Source organism: Hirundo rustica, chromosome 15 (assembly GCF_015227805.2).
Source record: "Hirundo rustica isolate bHirRus1 chromosome 15, bHirRus1.pri.v3, whole genome shotgun sequence".
In the NCBI taxonomy this organism is placed as follows: domain Eukaryota; kingdom Metazoa; phylum Chordata; class Aves; order Passeriformes; family Hirundinidae; genus Hirundo; species Hirundo rustica.
The window spans coordinates 9,258,980-9,280,228 of NC_053464.1; the positions used below are offsets into that span (position 1 = coordinate 9,258,980).

General features: G+C 43.1%; 2 protein-coding genes across 3 annotated transcripts in view; one reads left to right on the forward strand and one right to left on the reverse strand.

Moving 5' to 3' along the window:
- The window catches only part of POLR3E (RNA polymerase III subunit E), a 27,682-nt gene extending 22,077 nt beyond the window's left edge, over window positions 1-5,605 (forward strand). For both annotated transcript variants that reach the window (XM_040078866.2, XM_040078867.2), the window contains exons 19-21: window positions 1,908-1,985; window positions 2,806-2,931; window positions 5,177-5,605. In XM_040078866.2, the coding sequence (XP_039934800.1) occupies window positions 1,908-1,985; window positions 2,806-2,931; window positions 5,177-5,233 (261 nt within the window). In that variant the 3' untranslated portion in view covers window positions 5,234-5,605. The remainder of the gene's footprint in view (window positions 1-1,907; window positions 1,986-2,805; window positions 2,932-5,176) is intronic.
- Window positions 5,539-21,184, reverse strand: CDR2 (cerebellar degeneration related protein 2). The gene is made up of 5 exons (XM_040078870.2): window positions 20,939-21,184; window positions 15,652-15,764; window positions 11,020-11,168; window positions 10,694-10,858; window positions 5,539-9,607 (listed from the first exon to the last, which is right to left on the reverse strand). The coding sequence occupies exons 1-5, from the start codon at window positions 21,015-21,017 to the stop codon at window positions 8,740-8,742; spliced, it is 1,374 nt and encodes a 457-aa protein (XP_039934804.1). The 5' UTR covers window positions 21,018-21,184; the 3' UTR covers window positions 5,539-8,739.
- Window positions 21,185-21,249: the final 65 nt, after the last annotated feature.

The following is a 21,249-nucleotide window of genomic DNA, read 5'->3' on the forward strand; positions in this document are numbered from 1 at the left end:
AACCAGCACAGGGACAGCAGATGGCAAGGCAGTGAAGCTGTCTGGGCTGTGTCTCTGAAGAATCCCTGCTGGCATTTCCCACTCCCGTGGCCAGGCTGTGTGACAGGAGCAAGCAAGCAGGGAGCTGTTGGCAGCGGTGCTTACAGCAGTTTGCAGAGGAAGGCTGGCTGGGAGGAGGAGATTCTGTGGGTTTTTCTTCCCAACTAAGTATTGTGTTTGTTTGGAAGCCGTTTCCTCGCAGAAAGGCTGGATAAACACAGCTGGGTTTCAGCCCTGTGGCTGAGGCAGGAGTAGTTTGCACTCCAGGGCTGTGCTGGATCACTTTGTCGAGCCCAGCAGGTTGTGCCTGGGTGCTCCCAGTGCCCTGCTGCACTTTGCCATTCCTGCTGTAGTTGTTGTGTGGAGGGAAGCTGGAGTATCTGATTTTATCTCTGCTGAAAACCTACAAGAGAGATTATTCCTCAAAAGCAAGTGTCCTTACGGGAGGAGAATTATGTCAGGTGCTGTGAGCCTAGTCAGCCTGAATCCTGGCTCTACACCAAGTGTAAAACCTTGTTATACTCCAGCCATTTGGACTAACCTGAAAGTCAAAGCTGCTAATCCCACTAGGCAGCTCCCACTGGACCAAACCCTTCCCCTTTGCAATAAGATCAGAGGCAGAGCATGAAAGGAAATGCTGATCTTTTCACTCTGTGATGCACAAGTCTTTTGACTGGTGTGAGGAAGGCTGGGAAGAAAGGTTTGGTTTGTACCAGCAGGACTGAGGGATGCTGGAACAATTGGGACTGGCTTGTTAGCTTTTCACAGATGATTGATTTAGGTCGTCTGGGCGGTTAGCAAGGAATAAATCGTTAGTGACAGACAGGAAGAGACATGTCAGGAGTGAAGGCATCTTCCAGCAGTGCTCATTAGTCACTGCTCCAAGGGGAAATGTTAAGGCAAATGGATGGTATTTTATTTTTTTAGGAGAGGAGGCAGTTGTGCTGCTCCCTGTCTGCAGGGGTGTGAGGCTTCTGCCTCAGAAAAAAAATGGATGTGTTTCTCCAGCTTGGTACATGGGGGAAAAACAAAACATGCAAAGCCACTGTCACTTTTGGAGCCTGAAATGAGCAAATATCTGCTTCACTGGAAGCAGATATTCAGTGTTCTGGAGCCCTGTGGTCTGCCCCAAAACAGATGGCAATACAGCAGTAGCACCTGCTTGTCAGTAGTGCTGACTTGGGGTTAGTGAAACAGGTAACTGCAGGATGGAGTCTGAATCTGTAAAACCTGCCACTGTAAAGGTAAAAACCTCCAGAAGGACCTTGCAGTGCACTTGGTGCTCTCAGCTGAGGATTGTTCTGGATGGTCTGGAAGCAAACACTGCTGACAGGAGAAATCTGCAGATGTCTTGCCATGGGATTACCATCAAGGTCTAAGCCCTGGCATTGTTCTGGTACATGGTGGTCGGCCCTCCACCAGTGGGAAATGGTCCCCATGCACAGTTCATGGCATTCCAGTACATCCAGCAGTTCCCTTGAGAGCCCAGCTGTGGTTGGTGTGTGACAGATGTGGCACCAGTGCCCTGTGCAGGTTGTCCCACCCTGACCAGAGCCATCAGTCAAACCTGGGCACGTTGAGACTCCTCGGGGTGCCATGGTGCCCATCCCAGTCCCTGGGTCACAGGTGTGACACAGACAGTTTCTGCTCTGTCAGTGGCGCTGTGAGAAGGTGCTGAGCAGGCACAGGGCTGCCAGAGCCAAGGCATCCCTTCCAGTATGGGGTGGGACAGCAGTTGGGTTGTTTCAGCAATTATTATTCCATGGCAGCCAGGGTTTTGATTCAGTAATGGGCGTCCAGGGATACATGGAATCATTAAGCAGAACTCATTAAATAGCTGGTTATTTTTAACAGCCTCTTGTTCTCAGTTTCCTCCACAGACTGCTGCCTCACCAGATGAACTAAAGGTCTATGCACTTTGGGAAGCTGGTGACACTTATGATCAGGTAAAGATAAAATAAGTGACATTCCCCACTGTATTTTTACTGAGCATTTGGCATTGTTTTTATCCGTGTTTCTGGAGCTGGTACAGCAGATAGTTTTCCTCTTTCTCTGTTGGTGTTTTTAACACCAACCTGTTTCCAGCTAAAAGGAGGTTCATAACATGTAATCATGTCAGTAACCATCTCTGGCTATTTCTGAACCTGTGAGAAGTAAGGATTCTCCAATGCAGGCCTCAGACCAGGATCCAGTCCAAGTTTTTTTTTTCCTTTTGATGGTAATGCAACATTAACCAGACATTAACAGGGGTGTCTGTTGATACTTTAGAGTAGAAAATGATTACAGCATATGTGAGCATCTCCTGAGCTCCAACTGCTGTCAGAGTAAACGAGGTGAAAGGGAAGGTGCCTAATGACCTGTGCATGGGCAGTGCAATTCCTAGCTCCATGAACTGAATGCATTTTTATAGGAAAGAGGAGAGCACTAGCCAACCTCTTGCCTGGAGTGCTGTGAACTCCCATGGAAGCTTTTGAGAGTAATGGTCCTACACTACATCACCTTCAGTGTGTTTTTGTACCTTTGGGGTGGCCCAGGTCACAGGACAGGTGCAGGTGTGGCCACAGGCTCTGGAGGGACCCCTGTGGAGCCCTTGGAGGATAAAGCACTGCTGGAGAGCAGGAATATATGGGGTGGTTTCAGGATTGTGAGGAAGAGTCCTCTAATGTAGTTCAGGGAATGTTTTGTACTGACTAAGGCACGTGCAGTTTTTATAGAAAGATAGGAATAATTGTTCTCTGTGTACTTATGATACATTTTCTTTTAAAGCATCGCCAAGTTTTGCTTGAAATCTTCTCGAAAAATTACCGAGTGCGCAGGAACGTCATCCAGAACCAGCTGAGTCAGGAGTGTGGGGAGGATCTAAACAAGCAGGAGGTGGATAGAGTGTTAAAGGTAAGCTTCTGTTCACTTTGGGCTTGATCCAATTAATACATGAGTTGTAATGCTTGATTTGAGCAAAGGATTTTATTTTACCTTGAACTGACAAACGATAGGGATGATAGAACAGTTGTTGTTGGAATATAGACCAAGCCTGTGTTTGAGCTTGTTTTCTTAAAAATGTGCTTGTCTCATTCTGTCTTCTTTCCCTCTGAGAAGCAATGGCTCAAACATTATTTTGTATTACTGCAACAAATCTCTCTGTCATCTTGGAGCAGCAGAGAATAGACTGTAGTAAATGTGATACTTGAGTTATTTTTAAATAATGCAGAATTAAACATTAAGGAGGTGGAGGCCTCTGCCCAGTGCTCTGAGTTACCAACTGACTGCTGCTGGTTAGTGCTGAAGAGCACCAGTGCCACATGTTCAGCAGGAAGTGCATTTTATTCTCTAGCAGGATGTGCAGCTTTGCACAGAGCAAAACCCTGGCCAAAACCAGCAGGCAGAGTGGTAGTTAACACATCTCATTGCAAATGTTTATTTGAATCCTTTCATCTCTCTTTGAAGATGCACCATTGACTTGCTCAAGAAGTTTAAGGTATAAAGTACAGACCACACAGGCCATGACTTTAAAAGAGATGCAGGATGGCCAAGCAGAAAGTTGCCAACTAATGAAATACTTTAATCATTGTGGCTGGGCCTTTGCTCACTGTCACCCACTTCAATAAGACAAGTGCTTAAATACTTTATTACATTGTGATCTGCAAATGAATAATAGCATCTTTGAAGAACTACAGATCTCTTGCTTTGATAATAAACAAACTGGTCTTGCTTGAAAGAACCCGGTTGTCTTAGCAGTAAAATAAGCTCAGACATTTCTGCCTGCTAGACAGTATTTCCTTTGGCTCCCTGTGCTGGGGGATTTGTCACTGACTGCATGAGCTCAAGTGTCAGCTCTCCTGGAACATGTAGACAGTGTACTGGCATTAGTTTTTCATGATGCTGTTGCTGTTTAACAGATAACCTATTTCTAGGAAAAATACTTGCCCCTAAGTCATGGAGCAGTGTTTTTATGCAAGTCACTAAGTCAGTGAGTGACCAGTCTTGTGTTGTGGCAGGCTTTATTGCCTTGAATACATTTGTCACAGGAGTACGGGAAATTACCTTTGTTTCTGAAATAAAATTTAGAAGTATGATTTAATGAAATGGGAAGATTCTCTGGCTTCTTTAAGCCACAAGAGATTGGATTCCACTTTGAGTGAAATTGGATTTGTAGACTCCTATTTCCCCATCTGCCTGTGCTCATTTTTATACACAGAGGAAGAGAGTGACAGGGTTTGTGTTTTTGCATTTGCAGATCAGTCTGCAAACCCTCTTTCTAACCTCTGGGTTTGTTTTTGTTATGGAGGAGCCCCAAGACTTCAGAAACAAAGATACATTTAAGCTCTGCAGCCTCAGTTCTGCAGTAGTACTTGAGCTGTGTTGAATTTCCTAAGAGGGAGCAAAAGAAAGGGAAGCTGTTAGCTCAGAACTCCAGGGACTTTGTGCTCACCTAATGGAAACAAGGAAATGAGCCCCAAGACAACCCAGTTCCTGCGCTCCTTTGCTGAGGTGCCCTCCTGCCCTAAGCACAGCACACGTGTGGTCACAGCGCGGCTCTGAGGTTTGACACTTCATTGTCATAGAAAAGGTTTCTTAAAAGGCTTCAGATCCAGTGACTGCCACAACTCTCCTGCTCTGTTTCACTGCTCCCCTCAGCCTCAGCCCCTCTTTACCCCTCCACTGCCCTGCTCCTCCAGCCCTCACACATCCGTCCCTCCCTCAGCTCACTTCTGCACAAGCCCCAGGTTCTCCCCCAGGAGCCACTGCTGTTCCTCACTGCCTTGGCATCATTTGTCCCTTTGTGGCTCTCAGCCTTCCCCCCGTGTGTACCCTCCACTGAAGCCATCTGTCCCTCAGCGTGGGGACACCCCGTGCCCTGGGTTCATGCCCTCTCCTGTGCATTGGAGAAGGGCTTGTTACCGATCATGTTTATTGTCCCAGAGCCAGACCGTTGTTCCCAAGACTTTATGGACTTTAGAATCATAGAATCTTGACGGTTGGAAGAGACCTTTGAGATCATCCAGTCCAACCATCAAAGCAGCAGTAGTGCTGTAACCACAGAACATCACCCGGCACCAGACACCCCTTAAATGCCTCTAGAGACGGTGCCACCACCACGCCCCTGGCAGCCTGACAGAGCCTTTCCCTGTCTCCCCAGGACTGCTGCGTGAGCTACGGTGGAATGTGGTATCTTAAGGGAACGGTGCAGTCCTGACAGCGGTGGCAGCGGTGTCAGGTGATCTCGGGGACGCGAGAGGAACCCGCAGCGGGTGGCGCAGCCGGAGCGATGCCGTGGCCTCGGCAGCCAGGGCGGGATCTGAGCTGCTCTGGGGCACGTGGGCATTGCGGGCAGCCACTGAGTCCCAACAGCCAGAGTTTGCATGGCCTCCGAGGCGCGGGAGCGGCCGGGAAGGCACCGTGGGACCCCGTCTGCAGCTTGATTAATCTGGGATTTCTAATGTATTGCAATTCTCCTTCTGTTTCGTTATGAAAAAATAAAACCATATAGTGACACAGACATGATGGAAAATCATGGTCTAAAACTTTATTTTGTAAGTAATGCCAATAAATTAAATTTGTTTACAAACATCCCAGTTTTTGTTAAATCCCTGGATGCTCATACTTCAGCGTGAGCATTGTCATAGCCCTTGCAGCCCTCTTCATAGAGAGCGGGTGGTCGTGTTCGTGGGAATGTCAGGCCTGGGAGGGGGGAACAAAATCACTGTCTGTGAACTCTGTACTACATAACCATTGTTCTCACCTGTTGTCTGTGAAATGAGTTATTTGGAGAAGTACCGACATCTGAAACATGGGGAACAACTACTGGATTTCTTCTGCTGGTGTGTGGTTGGTTTGAGGGATTTTGTACATTACTGTGTGTGACAGAGCAAGGTAAGTAACCGAGGGCACCCTCTGGGAGGCATCCAGCTGTAGTTACCACACGGCAACCATGTAAAACCTCTATTTTGTGTAATTTTTAAATAAAATTTTATCTCAAAGGTCAATTTTACCCCGCCTTGTATTTGTGCAAGAAGAAACAGAAGCTGTACCTGCTCCTTTTCCATCCTGAAGGCTTGGGGAGGAAGGACAGAGGTAGAGAGCAAAGTGCAGTGCAGTCCCTGAGCTCCCTGGGGCTGTGCCTCAGCAGGGACAGGGACCCAGCCCTGGTGGCTCATCCTGAACTGGCCTTACCTGCAGTACCAGCAGGAATATCTGCTATGGGCACTGCACAGCACGGTCACTGCTGCTCCTGTTCTCTGCTGCAGCTTCCATCACATGGGAAGTGCAGGGGGATTCTATTGATTTCCTCTACTTATGCTCAGAAAAGGCTGAGTTGAGTTGTTGACCAAAGTAAGATGATTAAGGTAGTTAATCCAGATAAGATTGGCTAAGAATATTGTTACCATACTTATGGCATTTCACATTTTGGTGGAAAATGGCTGGTTTTGAACTGCTAAAACTCTACCTTATTTAATAGGTTAGTGTAGTTTATTAACTGCATCAATAAAACTGGATGTGTTTTATATTCAGGCAGCCCTGGCTGGCACTGACTCAGTGGCTGTGGCTGGAAAGCTCTGGGAAAGCCACACTCCAGGAGAAGCTCTAAGAAGAGCCCAGCCTGGAGGGATTTACTGCACAGCCTGCACAGGTAAGTGCTGCAGGACAGCCAGAGCTCAGCAATGGCACAGGTAGCCAAGGGAAAGTACAGTACAGAAGAATCAAGAAGTTCTGAGGAAATATTTTTGGTATTTTTAAAGCATAGAAATTGTTTCTATCAAGTGCTCTAAATTAGCCCAAAGTAATAAAACCACTGAAGATCACCTATGTAACCAAAAACCTGGAACTGCTTGTACATCTCTTCTGCCCAGCAGGTGTGGCTTGCCTCTGTCCCTAGAGCGGTAAGGAACACTGATAGTGAAGACTTTGTGCCTTTCTCAGGTTACTGCTTTCCAGTCTCTGAATTGGGGTGAGACAGGTGCAGGTGCCAGGGACACAGTGACAGGACAGTTCCCTCATGGCAGAGCAGCTTTTCTGCTTTCTCTTACCTCACCTCTTTTTTTAACAGCAGTAACAAAAACCACAACAATGAGGAAAAACTACTTACTTCCATCTGGATTTCTGTCCTAGACAGGCCTGTTCTATTCCATGTAGCATTAACTTCTAAAATTCAAGTTTCATGGGAACTCCATCTGAGCTCTGTAGGAAAGATGGCAAGACTAGATAATGCAGGTGCCATCTGCACCAAGTTCAGTTTCCCAATTGGCACAGATGGATATAATTACTACTTACACATGTAGCTTGACTGGATTATTTATTTGCTTAGAAAAATATTCAGAAGATTTAGATTCCCATTTTTAAATAATTTTCAGACTGCAATACATGTTTTAGAGAAACTCCCACAACATGAAGTCTTAATACTGCACCTGAAAGAGGAGCTGAACAGAGAACAGCGTAAGGCAGCAGAGCTGCAGCAGCTGGACTAAAGCTGAGAACTGTCAACATTCTGGGTCAAGGATTTGGTACCTCACAGCAACTCAGCAGGAAGCTGCTTCCCAAGAACTGCTGGCCACATTAAGCTAGGAGACCCTTACAAGGAGAAGGATGTTACTTTTCATTGTGCCTTTTTTTCTTCCTCTTAATTTCTCTGTGCTCCAAAGAACAACCTTCTCCATGTTTTTTGTTTTTCAGAAATGATTGTATGAATTACTATTAGGGAGCGGAAAAGGAGAGGGAGAACAATAGTGTGGTCCCATTTTCAGTAGGATATGTGCTGGCAGTGTTGTGTCCATCTTCTCACCCCCCCAGGCAGCATGGAATAGGTCCAGAGGCTGACACTGGAAACAACACACAAAACAATACAAGGTTTTACCTGGCCCGTCTCCTCGAGCACTTGGAGTTTGTGGTATGCAACATTAAAAAGCTACTCCACTATGTCAATGCTACTTCTAAAGTTAAATAGCTGAATAACAACTCTCTAACTTACCAAATACACATAAAAATGTACTTTGCAGACATTCCACCAGAGAACCGTAGTCCCAAATAACACATAGAGTCAATTCACAGTATCTTGCCTTAAGACAAAGTGCCCTACAAAGGAAACCGTATCTAAAAAAGCCACACAAACTTTACATCAAATCCTTTCTTAGCAGGAAGACATTTACACTAATCTGTGGGAGAGCTTAGTGATTGTGAAAATGTGGAATTGGCTTAAAGTAAGCACAGCTTTCCACCACCATGCCAAAGCAAAATCAGCTGGACTGCTCAACTCCTGGAGCTGAGGAGATGCTGCCCCTGGGACTGGTCAGGGCTTTGCTTTCGTTCATTTTCTCAGTGTAGTTACAGGCTAGATCATCCCTATGAACAAAAGGAAAGCTTTATTCTGCTTCTTATAAGAGATTCAGAGTTCTTAGCTCTGTTATTTCCAAAGAGGATGAAGCAAACAAGTGTCAGTCAATGCTCTGGCCAGAGATGAAGTGTAACATGGAGTAGTAGTGTAGCATTAAGCTATGATGTTTGCTTTACAACCACTAGTTTGTGTGACAGTGCTAAACATTAAATCTACTGCTACACAGGAACAGGGAATCTAGCTGATAACTAATTAGCTTGTTAACTACAGGGCTACCAGCCAATCCAAAACATTCATTTTGAGTGCTCAAGGAACACATCAGTTTAAGGGGTCTTCTGACATTCATATGAAGTGTGTTCTTGACTAACATAAGGTTATGGCTGAGAGGAGAGAGTCTTGTATTTCGCTCTGTGTTCATCTATTTCTTCTTTTGTTTTTCTGATACAGCTAAAAATCTCCTGGAATAGTGCCTTATATTCAGGGGGAGCATTTGTGGAAGAGTCACTTAGCTCAGCAATTGTGAATTCTTGATTGCTAGCTGAAAGATCATACTGGGTGTTCCCCACATTTAGGTCTTTGGAATACTGCTTCAGTGTTTGGACGGCCTTGTGTTTCAAAGAATCTTCATCCACTTGACACTTCTTCAAAAGTTCCTCATACTTCACTTTCAGAGCATTGTACTGAGCATCAACTTCATTGAGTACAGAGATTCCCCGCTGCTTCACAGCTTCAGCTCTCCTAATACACGTTTCTTCATGGCCCCTGAGAATGTCTGCCCCAGCAGCACTGCTCAGGAGGCTTTCGCTGCTGCTCCGCTTCAGCGCCTTCTTCTCAACCTCCGAAACTGTCAGAAGTCCATCATCTACCAGGCTCTGACCAAGCTCCCTGTCTAGAGATTCCTTGAATGAAATGAAAAAGGATTCTGGCACCAATTTCTCTGCATTATGGAGCGTGTTTTCAGACTGAAGTATCTGTCGCATTTCAGCTACTTCTGCTTCCAGCTCCTCGGCACGAGCCCGATACAAGTCTGTATCAACCAGCCTCCGCTCCAGGTCACAGTTTTCTTTCACCATGAGACTGTATTCCTCTTCCATGGTTACCCTCTTCTCTTTCTCTAGGTTCAGCTGGGCTTGCAGAACTGTCACTGCCTTCTTTAACTTCTCATTTTCTTCTTCTAGAGGACTTAGCTGACTATCCATCGAAGTAATCTTTTCTGCAAAGACGTGATCATAAACAAAATACCTGCAGAAACAAAGGAAGGATCATCAAAATAGGAAGTACAGCTGACCACACCTAAAGTTTTCTTGTCGTGGGTAACTAATGACATTTAAACTGTGTGCTAACACACTTCAGAGCACTAACAGGCCATTGCACTAAACCAATCAGTCAATTTAGTAATCAGAACAGTTTGTAAGGACTTACATGCCATCGAACCAAGCTCACAATTTAGGCAGAATGGCAGCTTGTTAACAGTTTCATGTTACAGACAAGCTGATTGAATAATCTAAGTTTAAATTGTAATTTAAATACACATTGCTTCTGTGTACCATGCAGTACTTTCTGACACTATCTTTTTCTACAGCACTCCACCCTCATAACTTTTGTCACTACTGATGTATAAACAAGCTTCACTATTGACAAAGCAATGCTGGAGGCTGATATTTTCACAAGCCTTTGGCAGTTTGAAGGATCCACTTGTCTTTTGAATTGTCAAGAAATAACCTGATTTATTCTAGAGTACTACCTCCATGTAGACACAACAGCCTGTTCTGTAGAGGTGCTTCGTTTACTAAATTGCCCTCCAGGCTTGCAGTTAGTCTGAGCTTTTACCAGGTGATTGTCCCGATGGCCCCACTAATGCACTTCAGCTAGGTCAAACGGCTCTACATTTAAAAGGCAGCCCAGCCCCCGGGCACCATTTTCCCAGTTTAGGTGTCACTTTAACCAGCTTAGCTTCGAAAAAGCTGAGGAAATACCCACGGACATCCAAGGAAAGAGTAAGTTACAGGAAATACTTTGCATTTAGTAGTTTGTTTGTCAGATTATCTGTGTTTGCTTTTATCTGATTGAAAACACTGGGGTGCAAATTGTTGTAAGCTTTCTAGGCTACTACTTGACATGGCTGGTAATGGGGAGAAAGTGCAGCACGAATGGCACTGGTGTGGTCTAGAAACAGGCCTTAAGAAATTACAGTACCACACAGCAGATTGTGAACATCAGGTAATTTTTTTTTTTCCAGCTTGTCTGGTATCTGTGCTCGTGTCTTAGGTTTTAAAGTTTTGCTTAGAATAGTTTCAGTTCTTTACTGTGTAAGGTAAAAAGTCTTACTGGCGGAGGTCATACAGCTCCTTCAAACATGAGAAACTGTGCATTGATCTTGGCTGCTCAGATCTCTCCTGGCTCATCCGGCCTCGTCCAGGCTTCTTCAGTTCTTCCACTTGTCGCTGCAGGTCATCTATGTGTGTTTGTAGACTTTCAATAGTCTCTGTCAAGCTAAAAGGTGAAAAGACCTTTAAATAAAACTAACCTTTCAATTTGCCAGTATTGTAGAACATCACTAGACAGAGACAAGATACCCAGTAACTACACAAATACACCAGGACGGCTCTTACTGATATTAACAGCTGGCAGGAGGGAATCTCTAAGTTTGTTACCTTATTATCTTTTGTTGTGAAGCTCTACTCTCTGCAACGAGTTTTTGATTGGTGTCTTCCAGTTCTCTTGCTGTCACATCTAGCTGTTCATAGACTTTTGCATGCTGGTCATTCATCTGCCGCAAGAGCTCCACTTGCTTTGTGAGGTACTGCAAGACAGTTCTGCTGTTACTTGGTTACTCTTGAAACACAAGCTACAGCTCCTACTCTGCATTTCTGTTCACATTCAGAGAGAAACTCTCGAGTTTTCCAAATGCAAATTCCCGTGTTTGTTTTGGTAAGCTGAAGAGACACGATCAGTAACTCTCTAGCAGCTGGCCTTTGTCAGAGGTCACCCCAGGCTGGTGAAGCAGCCCTTTCCTGGAGGAGCTGGGTTGATGGTGCCAGCTGTCTTTATCTGTGCCCTTCTGCATGGGGCTGTGCTCAGTCAGCACTGATAAAACCTTCAGGCTCCAACACAGCCCTTACCTGTCTGCTGTGTCCGAAAGGTCGCAGTGTGCTCCAACAGTATTTCTTAACTGTGACCCAACAGCGTTCTCAGTATTAAAACTGAAATACTGGGTAGCACCATCCATAATTAAACTTAGTTTCAGCTAATGTAAGTTCTTCCAGTCTGAAGCTGCGTTAGGTTCAGCATGGCACAATTTAGGCTGTGGTCACTCTTAAAACAGTATGTGGGCTAATATGTATCACAAAGTATAATCAAGTTATTGAATTCCAATCTTAAAAATTACTCACAGGGAACTATCCCAGTTAATATAATCCCGAACAAAGATCTCCTGGCCCTTTTTAAAAAATAATACTCACATGAATTAGTCTCAATTAAATCCTCTTGCATTTTACAATTAACTACACAGATTGTTTAGTTTCCTGAACATCAAAAAGCTTGGAATTCTTGGTCAAAGCAGTTCACAATCACTTACAGCTCTTAAAAAAGTGTCTTATATTCTCCCACCCAGGACATGAGTATTTACGTGACAGTTCTCTTCTGAGTCTAACCCCCTAAATCTGAAATACTTTGTTCTTATATAGAATTTGTATTTTACAATATATTCTGTAATGCTATATTTTACTTTCTTTAAGCTTCAAGTAGGAACATGCAGGCAGAATTAATTCTCTTTACATAGGCCTGTTACATACTCAAAACTTCTAATATTCTACTTAACCTTTTACCTCATTAAAAGATTGGTGGGTTTACATTTTAGGCAATTTAAGAACAGATAATAAGTTAATCTAGGACTAGTAACTACTCCATACAGACTTCTAGAAGATCAACATGATAGCTGTTGGCTAGATCCTTTGGTAGCCTGTGCACACATGACAGAGGATTTACACAAAAATAGAACCTAGATTAGCAGTAGAATCTCAATGTGACCCATTTCAGATTAACTTTCCCTATTGGTTGTAGCTGAAGGAAGGAGCTGGAGATCCTCAGAGTCTCTTCAGCAATACAAGTGTGGCGCAGGAGCCAAGGCTTTGGTGCCTGAAGAGATGTTGCCGCTTATTACACTGGGCTTTTGCAGACGTTGGAGATGAATGGAAGGGGTGAGGCACCACCTCCTCCTTCCATCTCCAGTATCTTCAGGGCCAGTGTCCAATTTGCCTGGTATAATCAGACCACCAAAGACGATGCAATAAATACTTTGGAGGTTCACATTTAATCAATTTCCCCTACAACCAAGCACCTAACATGAAGCAACACCTTGCATTCTAACACATGAAAATTGGATGGTGTCAGGATTTCCAGTGTCTGAGTGCTGAGAACAGATTCAGGCAGGAATAAAGTTGTTGTTTCCCCGCAGCCTTTATTACATCTACAGTGATTAGTTAGTGGCACACGTGTCAGCACAAAGGTCAGATGTAATGATCCAAAGCTGTAAAATGCTTAATGTATTAGTATTTAATATATGAGATGTAATCTTAAGCACACCACAGCCTTTGACCTTTCCCTTGCAGTGCAGACAAGGCAATGCCATATTTCAGAATGATTTCAAAGCCAGCTCTAGACTTTGCTACCCCTCAGATCCAAATTAATAGGAAAAAAGTCTCAAAAATTTACATGGATATATTGCACTGAAAAGCTACTACAGAAATTCAGCAGAGTAGCTATAGGAACAGCTGAAAAATCACATGTAGGTTACAGAGACAAGCACTTGAAAATTAGGAAAAATCAAGAATAGAGACTGAATATGCCATTTGCAAATATATCCTGTGCAAGGGGGTATCCTGTGATCCCACACGAGACAGAAATCCTGGTATGGAAATAAAACACTGAGCCGCTTTACACCTTGCATATGCAAATTGTATTCCCATTTGTTTCAGTGAGTTCCTGTAACAATTCCTCGTGCCAGAAAGCTAATAGATTCAGTTCCTCAACTGGAGGGTTTCTCTGGGTATTTGAACAAGGGGTTCATTTTCCCTTTTCTTCCACCAAGAGAAAAATTCTTTGGAGGAAGAAAAATTTTGTGTTGCTATTACACTTTTAAATGGCACTGGGGAAAGAGAAAAGATTGAGGCAGGAGATAGGACTGGAGAAGACGGCACCTTACTACAAAGATACAAATACAGCCTTTGGCTCAACAAGCTGGGCAAAGAAAAGGTGCAGGCACTATTTATATGTCAGAAGCATCACAAAAACTGTTCTCCCACTCTCCTCCTCTCCTCTTGGAGGTAGCTAATAGGACAATCCAATACACATCTCCTACCCTCCTTGAGGAAGAGGAGGGAAGAGATTGAAGGAGTATCAGATAAAGCCTTCAAAAAGTAGTATTGCTGAAGTCTTGGTAGAGCAAGACATTGAGAGAAAAAATTCATCAGTCATGTCTGAGTTTGTCTCACTGCACATGTACTTGACCCTGCAACACACTAACCATAAATCACTGCTGGAGGGACATTTGTGACACTTCCTGGAGCTGAAGCTCTCTATGTCACCTATAAACACTGAACCACCAGAACAGCTTAAGCAAATAAACTGGCTTAAACCAATAGGATACTGCATTCTTAACAGCACTAGACTATTTCTGTAAATCAATGTAGATTAGCAATAACGTATTTTCCACATTTCTAGATAGTGTTAAAATACAGCTGCTTATAAAGTAGCTACACTTGATCAGCCAGGTTAGTTGCCTATCACAAAGTTCTGGTGTTTTATTTCAAAAGGTGTGTTGTAATTCTGCTAAACACTTTCTTAAATACGGCTGTTCATACAAATACCTTGTGTACAGTATTTGTATAACACCTTGGAAATGTTTGTCCTCTCTACACCTCAAGAATTGACCTTTTTACAAAAACTATTCATAATAATGAGGTATTTTCAGTCTCTGCATAAGTAAATACATCTTCTAATGCTGTGGCAGTAATATAAATATCAGCCATTCCAACCATTGTATCTCAGAATGCACAGGATAACAAAAATTACAGCTAGCACATAAAAGAAGAAAGAGCCAAGAGATGAGGTTCAAAACAAAAGTAACTTCTAAAAACATGCCCACAAATCAAACCTGCACTCAGAAATTGCTCATCACTTACTAAAAATGCTGCATTTGTATTGATTACTTTCAAGACACCTATAATTCTGTAATTATTAAGGTTAGGATTCTTTCCTGTTGCCACTACAATAGTGAGCATTTTCAGTCTGAAGTTGCAGCTGTGCAAAATGCACATCTCCAATTGCAGTACTGCTAGCACAAAGGAACTCAGATTTTGTAAAAATCTGGTACATACCAGTCACAGCCTGCTCCCTGTGATTCACACCAGAACCAAAGTGAAATGCTGAATATGTTATCAATATGTTGTCAGTCAGAAAAGTCCTGAATATTTAATAATTTAATTATTAGAGACCATGCATTGCCCTCTAATAGCTGAAAAAATCTCATTATGCTGACAAATGCTAGGTCTGCAAGAACACAGGCAATATTAAAAAAAAAAGAGAAAGTGCCAAAAATAGCCAGGTTTTTCCACTCTATTACCTAAAGATGAGTGGTTTTGAAATGATGGTTGTATTTTTGGGTTTTTTCCCTGGAAAATATGGAGCACTATATCCACTATATCCTGTATTTAGATCCTACTCAAGTGGGGTTTTTTTTCTGGTTTTGTTGTTGTTGTTGTTTGTTGGGTTTTTTGTCCTTGCAGGGTTTCTTTTACATTGAAATAGACTTTAGCTCTCTTTATCACAGCTCAGTTTACTGGAAGTATACATCTTCAGATTTTACTTAAATCACATTTCTGCAGTGATCAGCATTTAAGTTTCAGTGCTGCAATCATTAAAATTCTCATGTAATATTTCATATTATTAATGTATTTATCATCATATAATTTATTTTACCTGGCAGTATCACCAAAGTTTAGCAATAAAAATAACTGAAGTATCTTTTCTGTACAAAACTGAAAAATACCAGGTATTTGTCATTAAACAAACTAAATCCAACATTTAGTGGCACAAAGCCTCTGGTAATCAGAGAAACAATTCTAAGTATGAGCCACCTATACTGGTTCTCAAATTCTCAAAATAGTTAAGTGGTGACAGATTGTTCAGAATTTTCCATTAGATCTCAAGAAATTAATATCTTAACTTATACACTGTATGTTGCAGGTCTAGATGCTTTCACATGGAGGATCCTTTAGATATTTTACCTCTATCTCCTGCAATTGCTCTTGATTTGTTGCATACATTTGTTGCAAGGATTCTTCTAGTTCAGTGTTACGGTCCAGGAGTGTCTTCCCAAGCTCAGCAGCAAGGTGAAGATCTAAACAAAGAAATCATGTTTGCATGTAAGTGAGAGAAACAATGATATAATCTGATTCTAAAGCTTGTTATCAAATACTTGAGGTATTTTCTTACTGCTGTTATAACTGCTCCTAGTTATCTCCAGTACCCAACATGAAGTTAGCTTACACCTCAGTAGAGCATTCATCTACCATCCCTAATGCAAGTCTAAGTCAGGCCTGAGACCCGGAGACGCTCGGATGTCATGAAGCTTCCTCAGTTCCCCTGTGGCCCTTCAGACACACCCAGCCACGTTCATCTCCCACGGTGCCATCTGCACCAGCTCTGCCCAAGGTCTCTCGGGCTTCACCCTCCTTACAGCACTCAGAAGAATAAGCACAGCAGACCCTGCAAACGTACATCAGCCTAGACCCAGGCCAAAGCTGATGAACTCTTTATTGACTTGACCGTTCCCCTCCACCAGAGCTCAGGTCACTCAGGATCAAAGTGCTAAAGGAAAGTTTCAGATGCTTTTTATGGTGAAACAATAATATCAAAAGACATAAAACTGATGGATACTTGCAGCTATTATGCTTTTCAAGCTCATAAAGCCAGGTGACAAGAACTGTTTCATGTGCTCCAAAACATCACTTTAAATGTCATTTGTTGTCAGGCACTTAATCTCAGTTTCGCTTCAGTCATCTTCAATCACCTCCAGGGTGCAGTGACTGTAGTTGTTGCAAATTAAGAAATAAGTCATCTGAACACTCAGCTTTGTTCTAGAGAAAAGCTTGATATTTACTCAACAGCATCAGAAGTGCCAGATATTCTATATTATTATGCTGAAAGACAAGTGTAATTTGAAAGCTAATATAATGTGACAAAGTAATAAATCTTGGTAGTAATGTTAAAATTGTAATTACCCTGTGGAGGCTACTGCATGTCACGGATCCAACAAACTTCTAGAAAGTTCTTATTTTCTACCTCCTTCCCATCACATGACCCGCATGCATGCAATACCAACTAGTTAGCTCTCACATAGAACTTGTATCATTACTTGGAAAGAGAAGAAAAGTCAAGAAAAACTTTTAGTCGCATCAAGAAGCCTTAAATTAATGAACAGGAGACATGTATTGCATCATCAGTAGTTATACCCAGAGAAGCAAACATATTAATTCCATTTTCATTTGATTGTGATGCCCTTTTCTTAACATGCTATGCTACCTCTTTCCTGCCCCCTCTCAGTTATCTTATCAGCTAGGAACTGTAATACATACAAGACTGCTCCAAGATTGTTTTGTGCTAACTTTCAGTTTGGCAGCCTGTCCAAAATGATTACTCCATCTCCGCACGTAAGCCAAAGACCAAATTCAGACTTACAAGGACAAGTCAGTACAAACATTTGTCTGTGAAGCTGTAGATGTCTGATTCTGGCAAAACAACAGCTGTGCTATTCTTTACACATTCTTTAGAGCCACAATGCATTGTTTCCTACCTTAATGTCAGATTCTTAGCATAAATGCCATAGAAATTATTTAAAAGAAATCCCACTGCATGGGAGTTCTTCAGTTTCACAAGATGTACAATTAAAAGGCACAAGGCATATTGGTCTATACTTAGGAGTTTATCCTCACATCACTTTTTCACTGTAGCACCACTCATTATAAAGCAGGGTTTAAAGTACTTGGATAAGGAAACTTTAAGGCATCCTGCTTAAATTTTTCCCATTTGGTAAACAGATTGCACACTGTTTACCCACGGACAGAATAACTCCCAGTCAAACACCAAGCTATTTGTTCTATCTCGTTACAGAATAGTGTAGTCTTCAAATTCAGTGAATTCATTATCCTATAGAAAATGGAGTCCTGCTCCACAAGTTCTTGTACTGCACAGATCTTTGCTAGGAGCCACCATCTTTAACACAACACTAGCATCATTCAAGGCAAAGACTAAAACAGTTTATTCTTTTATTTTATTAGAGTAGAATAAGAGCTTTAGAGAGGATTTAGGATTATGTTAAAGACATAATGCATAATGGAATTACTACCATTTCCCTTACCAAAGTGAAAGTTGATCTTCATGTTTAAGTACATTTAGGAGTTTATAGCTTCATTCTTAAATGCCCCCTCATCCACTAATCAAATAGCACATACCATACAGTACTTGGCATCCAAGGTGAATAATAGAATTCATGTCATACTTCACATTCATTCTGTTTGTTAGACTGGCAGAAGCACAAATGGGTTACTATGGGAGAAACACTTTTATAATTAAGGCAATTTGTTTCTGAGGGGGAGAATACAAGTGGGAGTGCTCAAGAACATACAATAAAACCTTAACTCTAGAGAAAGCAAATACTGAAATAATTTCACCTCTTCTAAAACTCAGAAATTTTTTGCATCCATTTTTCTACATTGTCAAGTACCTGGAAGCCGTATAAAGAGAAAATTTTAGAAGAGAGATGTGTCATGTATGTTTTCCAGATACAAAATGAAAAGCATTAATTTACATTTCTCTGGAGAGAGTTATGGTAGAACACTAGAAGCAAAATTCCATTTTCTGTTGTAAATTTATGTAAAGCAACAGCTAAATTCTGACAGACAAGCTTTTTTCCTTTTCACCATAAAGATGGAAGCAGAGAGGTTTTTAATAATGCAAAATGTATACGTGCAGATCTAAAGATCTTTGCTTTAGCAAATCTGATTAGTTGTACTGGTGTTTAACAGCTCCATCAGAAATCTCCAAAATAAGACTTCAAGGATGTCTTCCGATGTTGAACAGCCCTCACTTACCAGTGCTTCACAGTCTCTTCTGACTGCATTACCATTATTGAAAAAAAGATAAAACCAGTACCAAAATCCTTCTCTTCTACTTTTTCATAACCCACCTAACAAAATTATTAAGAGAATTTTCAATCTAAAATTAAGCCTATTATTTTAAACAGCAAAAGGCACTAATTGTGCAAGATGTGTAAGTAAGCCTAGTGTAAGTTTACTTAACTGTAAAATGAATTCTTTTTTCTACTTAGTTTCCTATTCTGTATTCAGAATACCCTCTGTTCTGTAAAAGTGAGTAACAGTAAGATGCAAAAAGAGCAGTCCATATAAAAAAATTCTTCTTTAAAGGTCAGCGTACTTCAGCAAAACACTGCAGAAGGATGGCTGTTCCCATCCTTACAAGAATTCCATAAGCACTTTATGCACGAGCAGTATGCCAGAAAAGCCCATCTCCCTTGTCAAGGCAAAAATCTTTGGTACGTACTTTGAAGACTGTCATGTTTTTCCAAAACCCCTACCCTAAATGTAAGTTTCAAAGACCGACTGACAAGGACTTCCAGCTTGTTTCAGGGTGCTTTCTAATGTTTTACAACCTAGGTTCCCATAATCATACCCATCAGTCTTTTAAACATGCACTGATTGTTTGGGTTGTGAGGAGTTCCACGAGAACTTGATAAGCACCCTCACTACCCTGTTTACACACATCCGTGTGTCTTCACCTCAGCAGCAGGAGGAGTTATCCTTCACAGTCCAGAAATAAAGTACAGCACAACGTTCAAAAAAACACTCCTGTAAGGAATTTCTTCTCTGCATTTCAACTTGCCCATCACTTTATTTTCCTCCTTTTCTTTTGGCAAGGCTATCTGTGACTTCCACTTAGGCTAGAAAAAAAGAGAATCCCTAGAAAAGATTGTTCACATGTTGAGAGTACATTAACCAAGCCCCCAAAATGCACTAACTTCTAGAATGGAATACTGTTTCTTAAAAGCTGACAGCAGAGTCAACTGGTGATTATTTCACTCATTTTAATTAGAAGATGAAAGTAGAGACACATCAAGAAGGCAAGAAGTCAGTTGTTATACATTGTGAAGTCTCTTTGTAGGTCTTCTATTCCATAAACACTGACATGGTAAAAACATTACCGAATCACAACTTCAAATTTTTAACTCTCCTCCCTTTGACAGCAAACTGTAGTTGCAGGATCTTATTTCAACTGATTTGTTTATATCCTAGAGCCAGGAAAACATCAATTTTGGGAGAAGAGTACATAAATACGGCTTTCAAACAGTTAGGTATTTTATATAGCATACAATTAGAGAGACCTGGTCCCGTCTCAGAAAGAGTTTCTGCTGTCAGATGCCTGATCTTTCTCTAAGGTTTACAGTACAGCAGCACCCAGTCACCCACCAAAAAATTAATGTATTTTAATATAAATGCAAAATGTGTAAGACTGGAGCGGGTTTGCAGGAAGCCACTTCACAGCTTTGAGCTGGCTTCTCAAAATAAACTCAGGATTAAGAACAAAAAAGTACAACTAAGTAACTTAAGTAAATACCAGTCAGAAACACCACTAAGCTCCTAAGGAAATTGCACATTCTTTCCGTATCATGCCTTTAGCAAGATTTTTAGTGCAATTATACTTTTATTCCTGTGGCTCCTTTCTCATTTGTGAAATGAACAGCATTTATCCTTTGCATGTAGTGTTTTAAGACCTACTGATGGAATTAAATACAGAAGGTATACCTGTATATTACTGAGGCATAGTGGAGTTATTTGATATTTTAATATGACACCTAAAGAGTTTTTAATAAGGAACCTGCAACTAATCGAGCACTGACTGTTACAACTACAACTTCATCGGCTGGAAGCCCTTACAAAGAACTCAACAGGGCGCAATAGCGCATTCTACCCCGGCTCTTCCAGCGCCTGCCCCGAACCGGGCACCTTCACCTTCCGTGCAAGGTGCAACTTTTCGTAGAGCCGCTTCTCTCACTCCGGGCGGAGAGGGACCCCGGCACCATTCAGCTCGGCTGCCGCACCTCCTTTCCTCAGACAAAGACGGCCGCAGTCGCTACCGATGACAGCGATTCCGCGGCGGCGGGAAGCGCGGCCGTGCGGCGATCCCGAGCTCCGAGCCCGGCACGACCGACGCGCCCGTCACCCCGGGCCCCGAGCGTCCTTCCCACCGCCCTCGGCGCCCCGCACGGCCGCGGTGCCCCTGCCTCCTCGCCGCCCGCCGCGGTCCCTTTCCTCACACGCCCTCCTCGCCGCAGCCCCTGCCCTCACACACCCCGCGCCCGGCGATTCCCCACAGCTCCTCGCCTCACACGCCCCGCTCAGCGCGGCCCCTGCCCTCACCCCCGCGGTGCCTTCCCTCGCACACCCGGCTCGCTAGACACCCTCCCGTCACACGCCCCCCGCCGCCGCCCCGGCTCACCTTGCTGCAGGTCCTGCTGGTCGTACCAGGGCTCATCCTCGCGGATTTCGAACTCCTCCACCAGGCTGTCGGCCAGCATCGCGCCCCTTCCGCTCACGGGCGGCTGAGCCGGCGGCGCCCACCCCACGATCCCCCCTGCGCCGAGCGGGGCAGAGCCAGCCGGCAGCCGCTCCCCGCCTCAGCAGACGCCTCCGGCCATTGCCGAGCGGTTCCGGACTTTGCCGAACCTCTCCCCCTTCTGGCCGGGCTGCGCCGGCGGCAACGTGGCAGCTGCTGCCGCCGCCCGCCCCCCGCCTCCCGCGATTCAAACA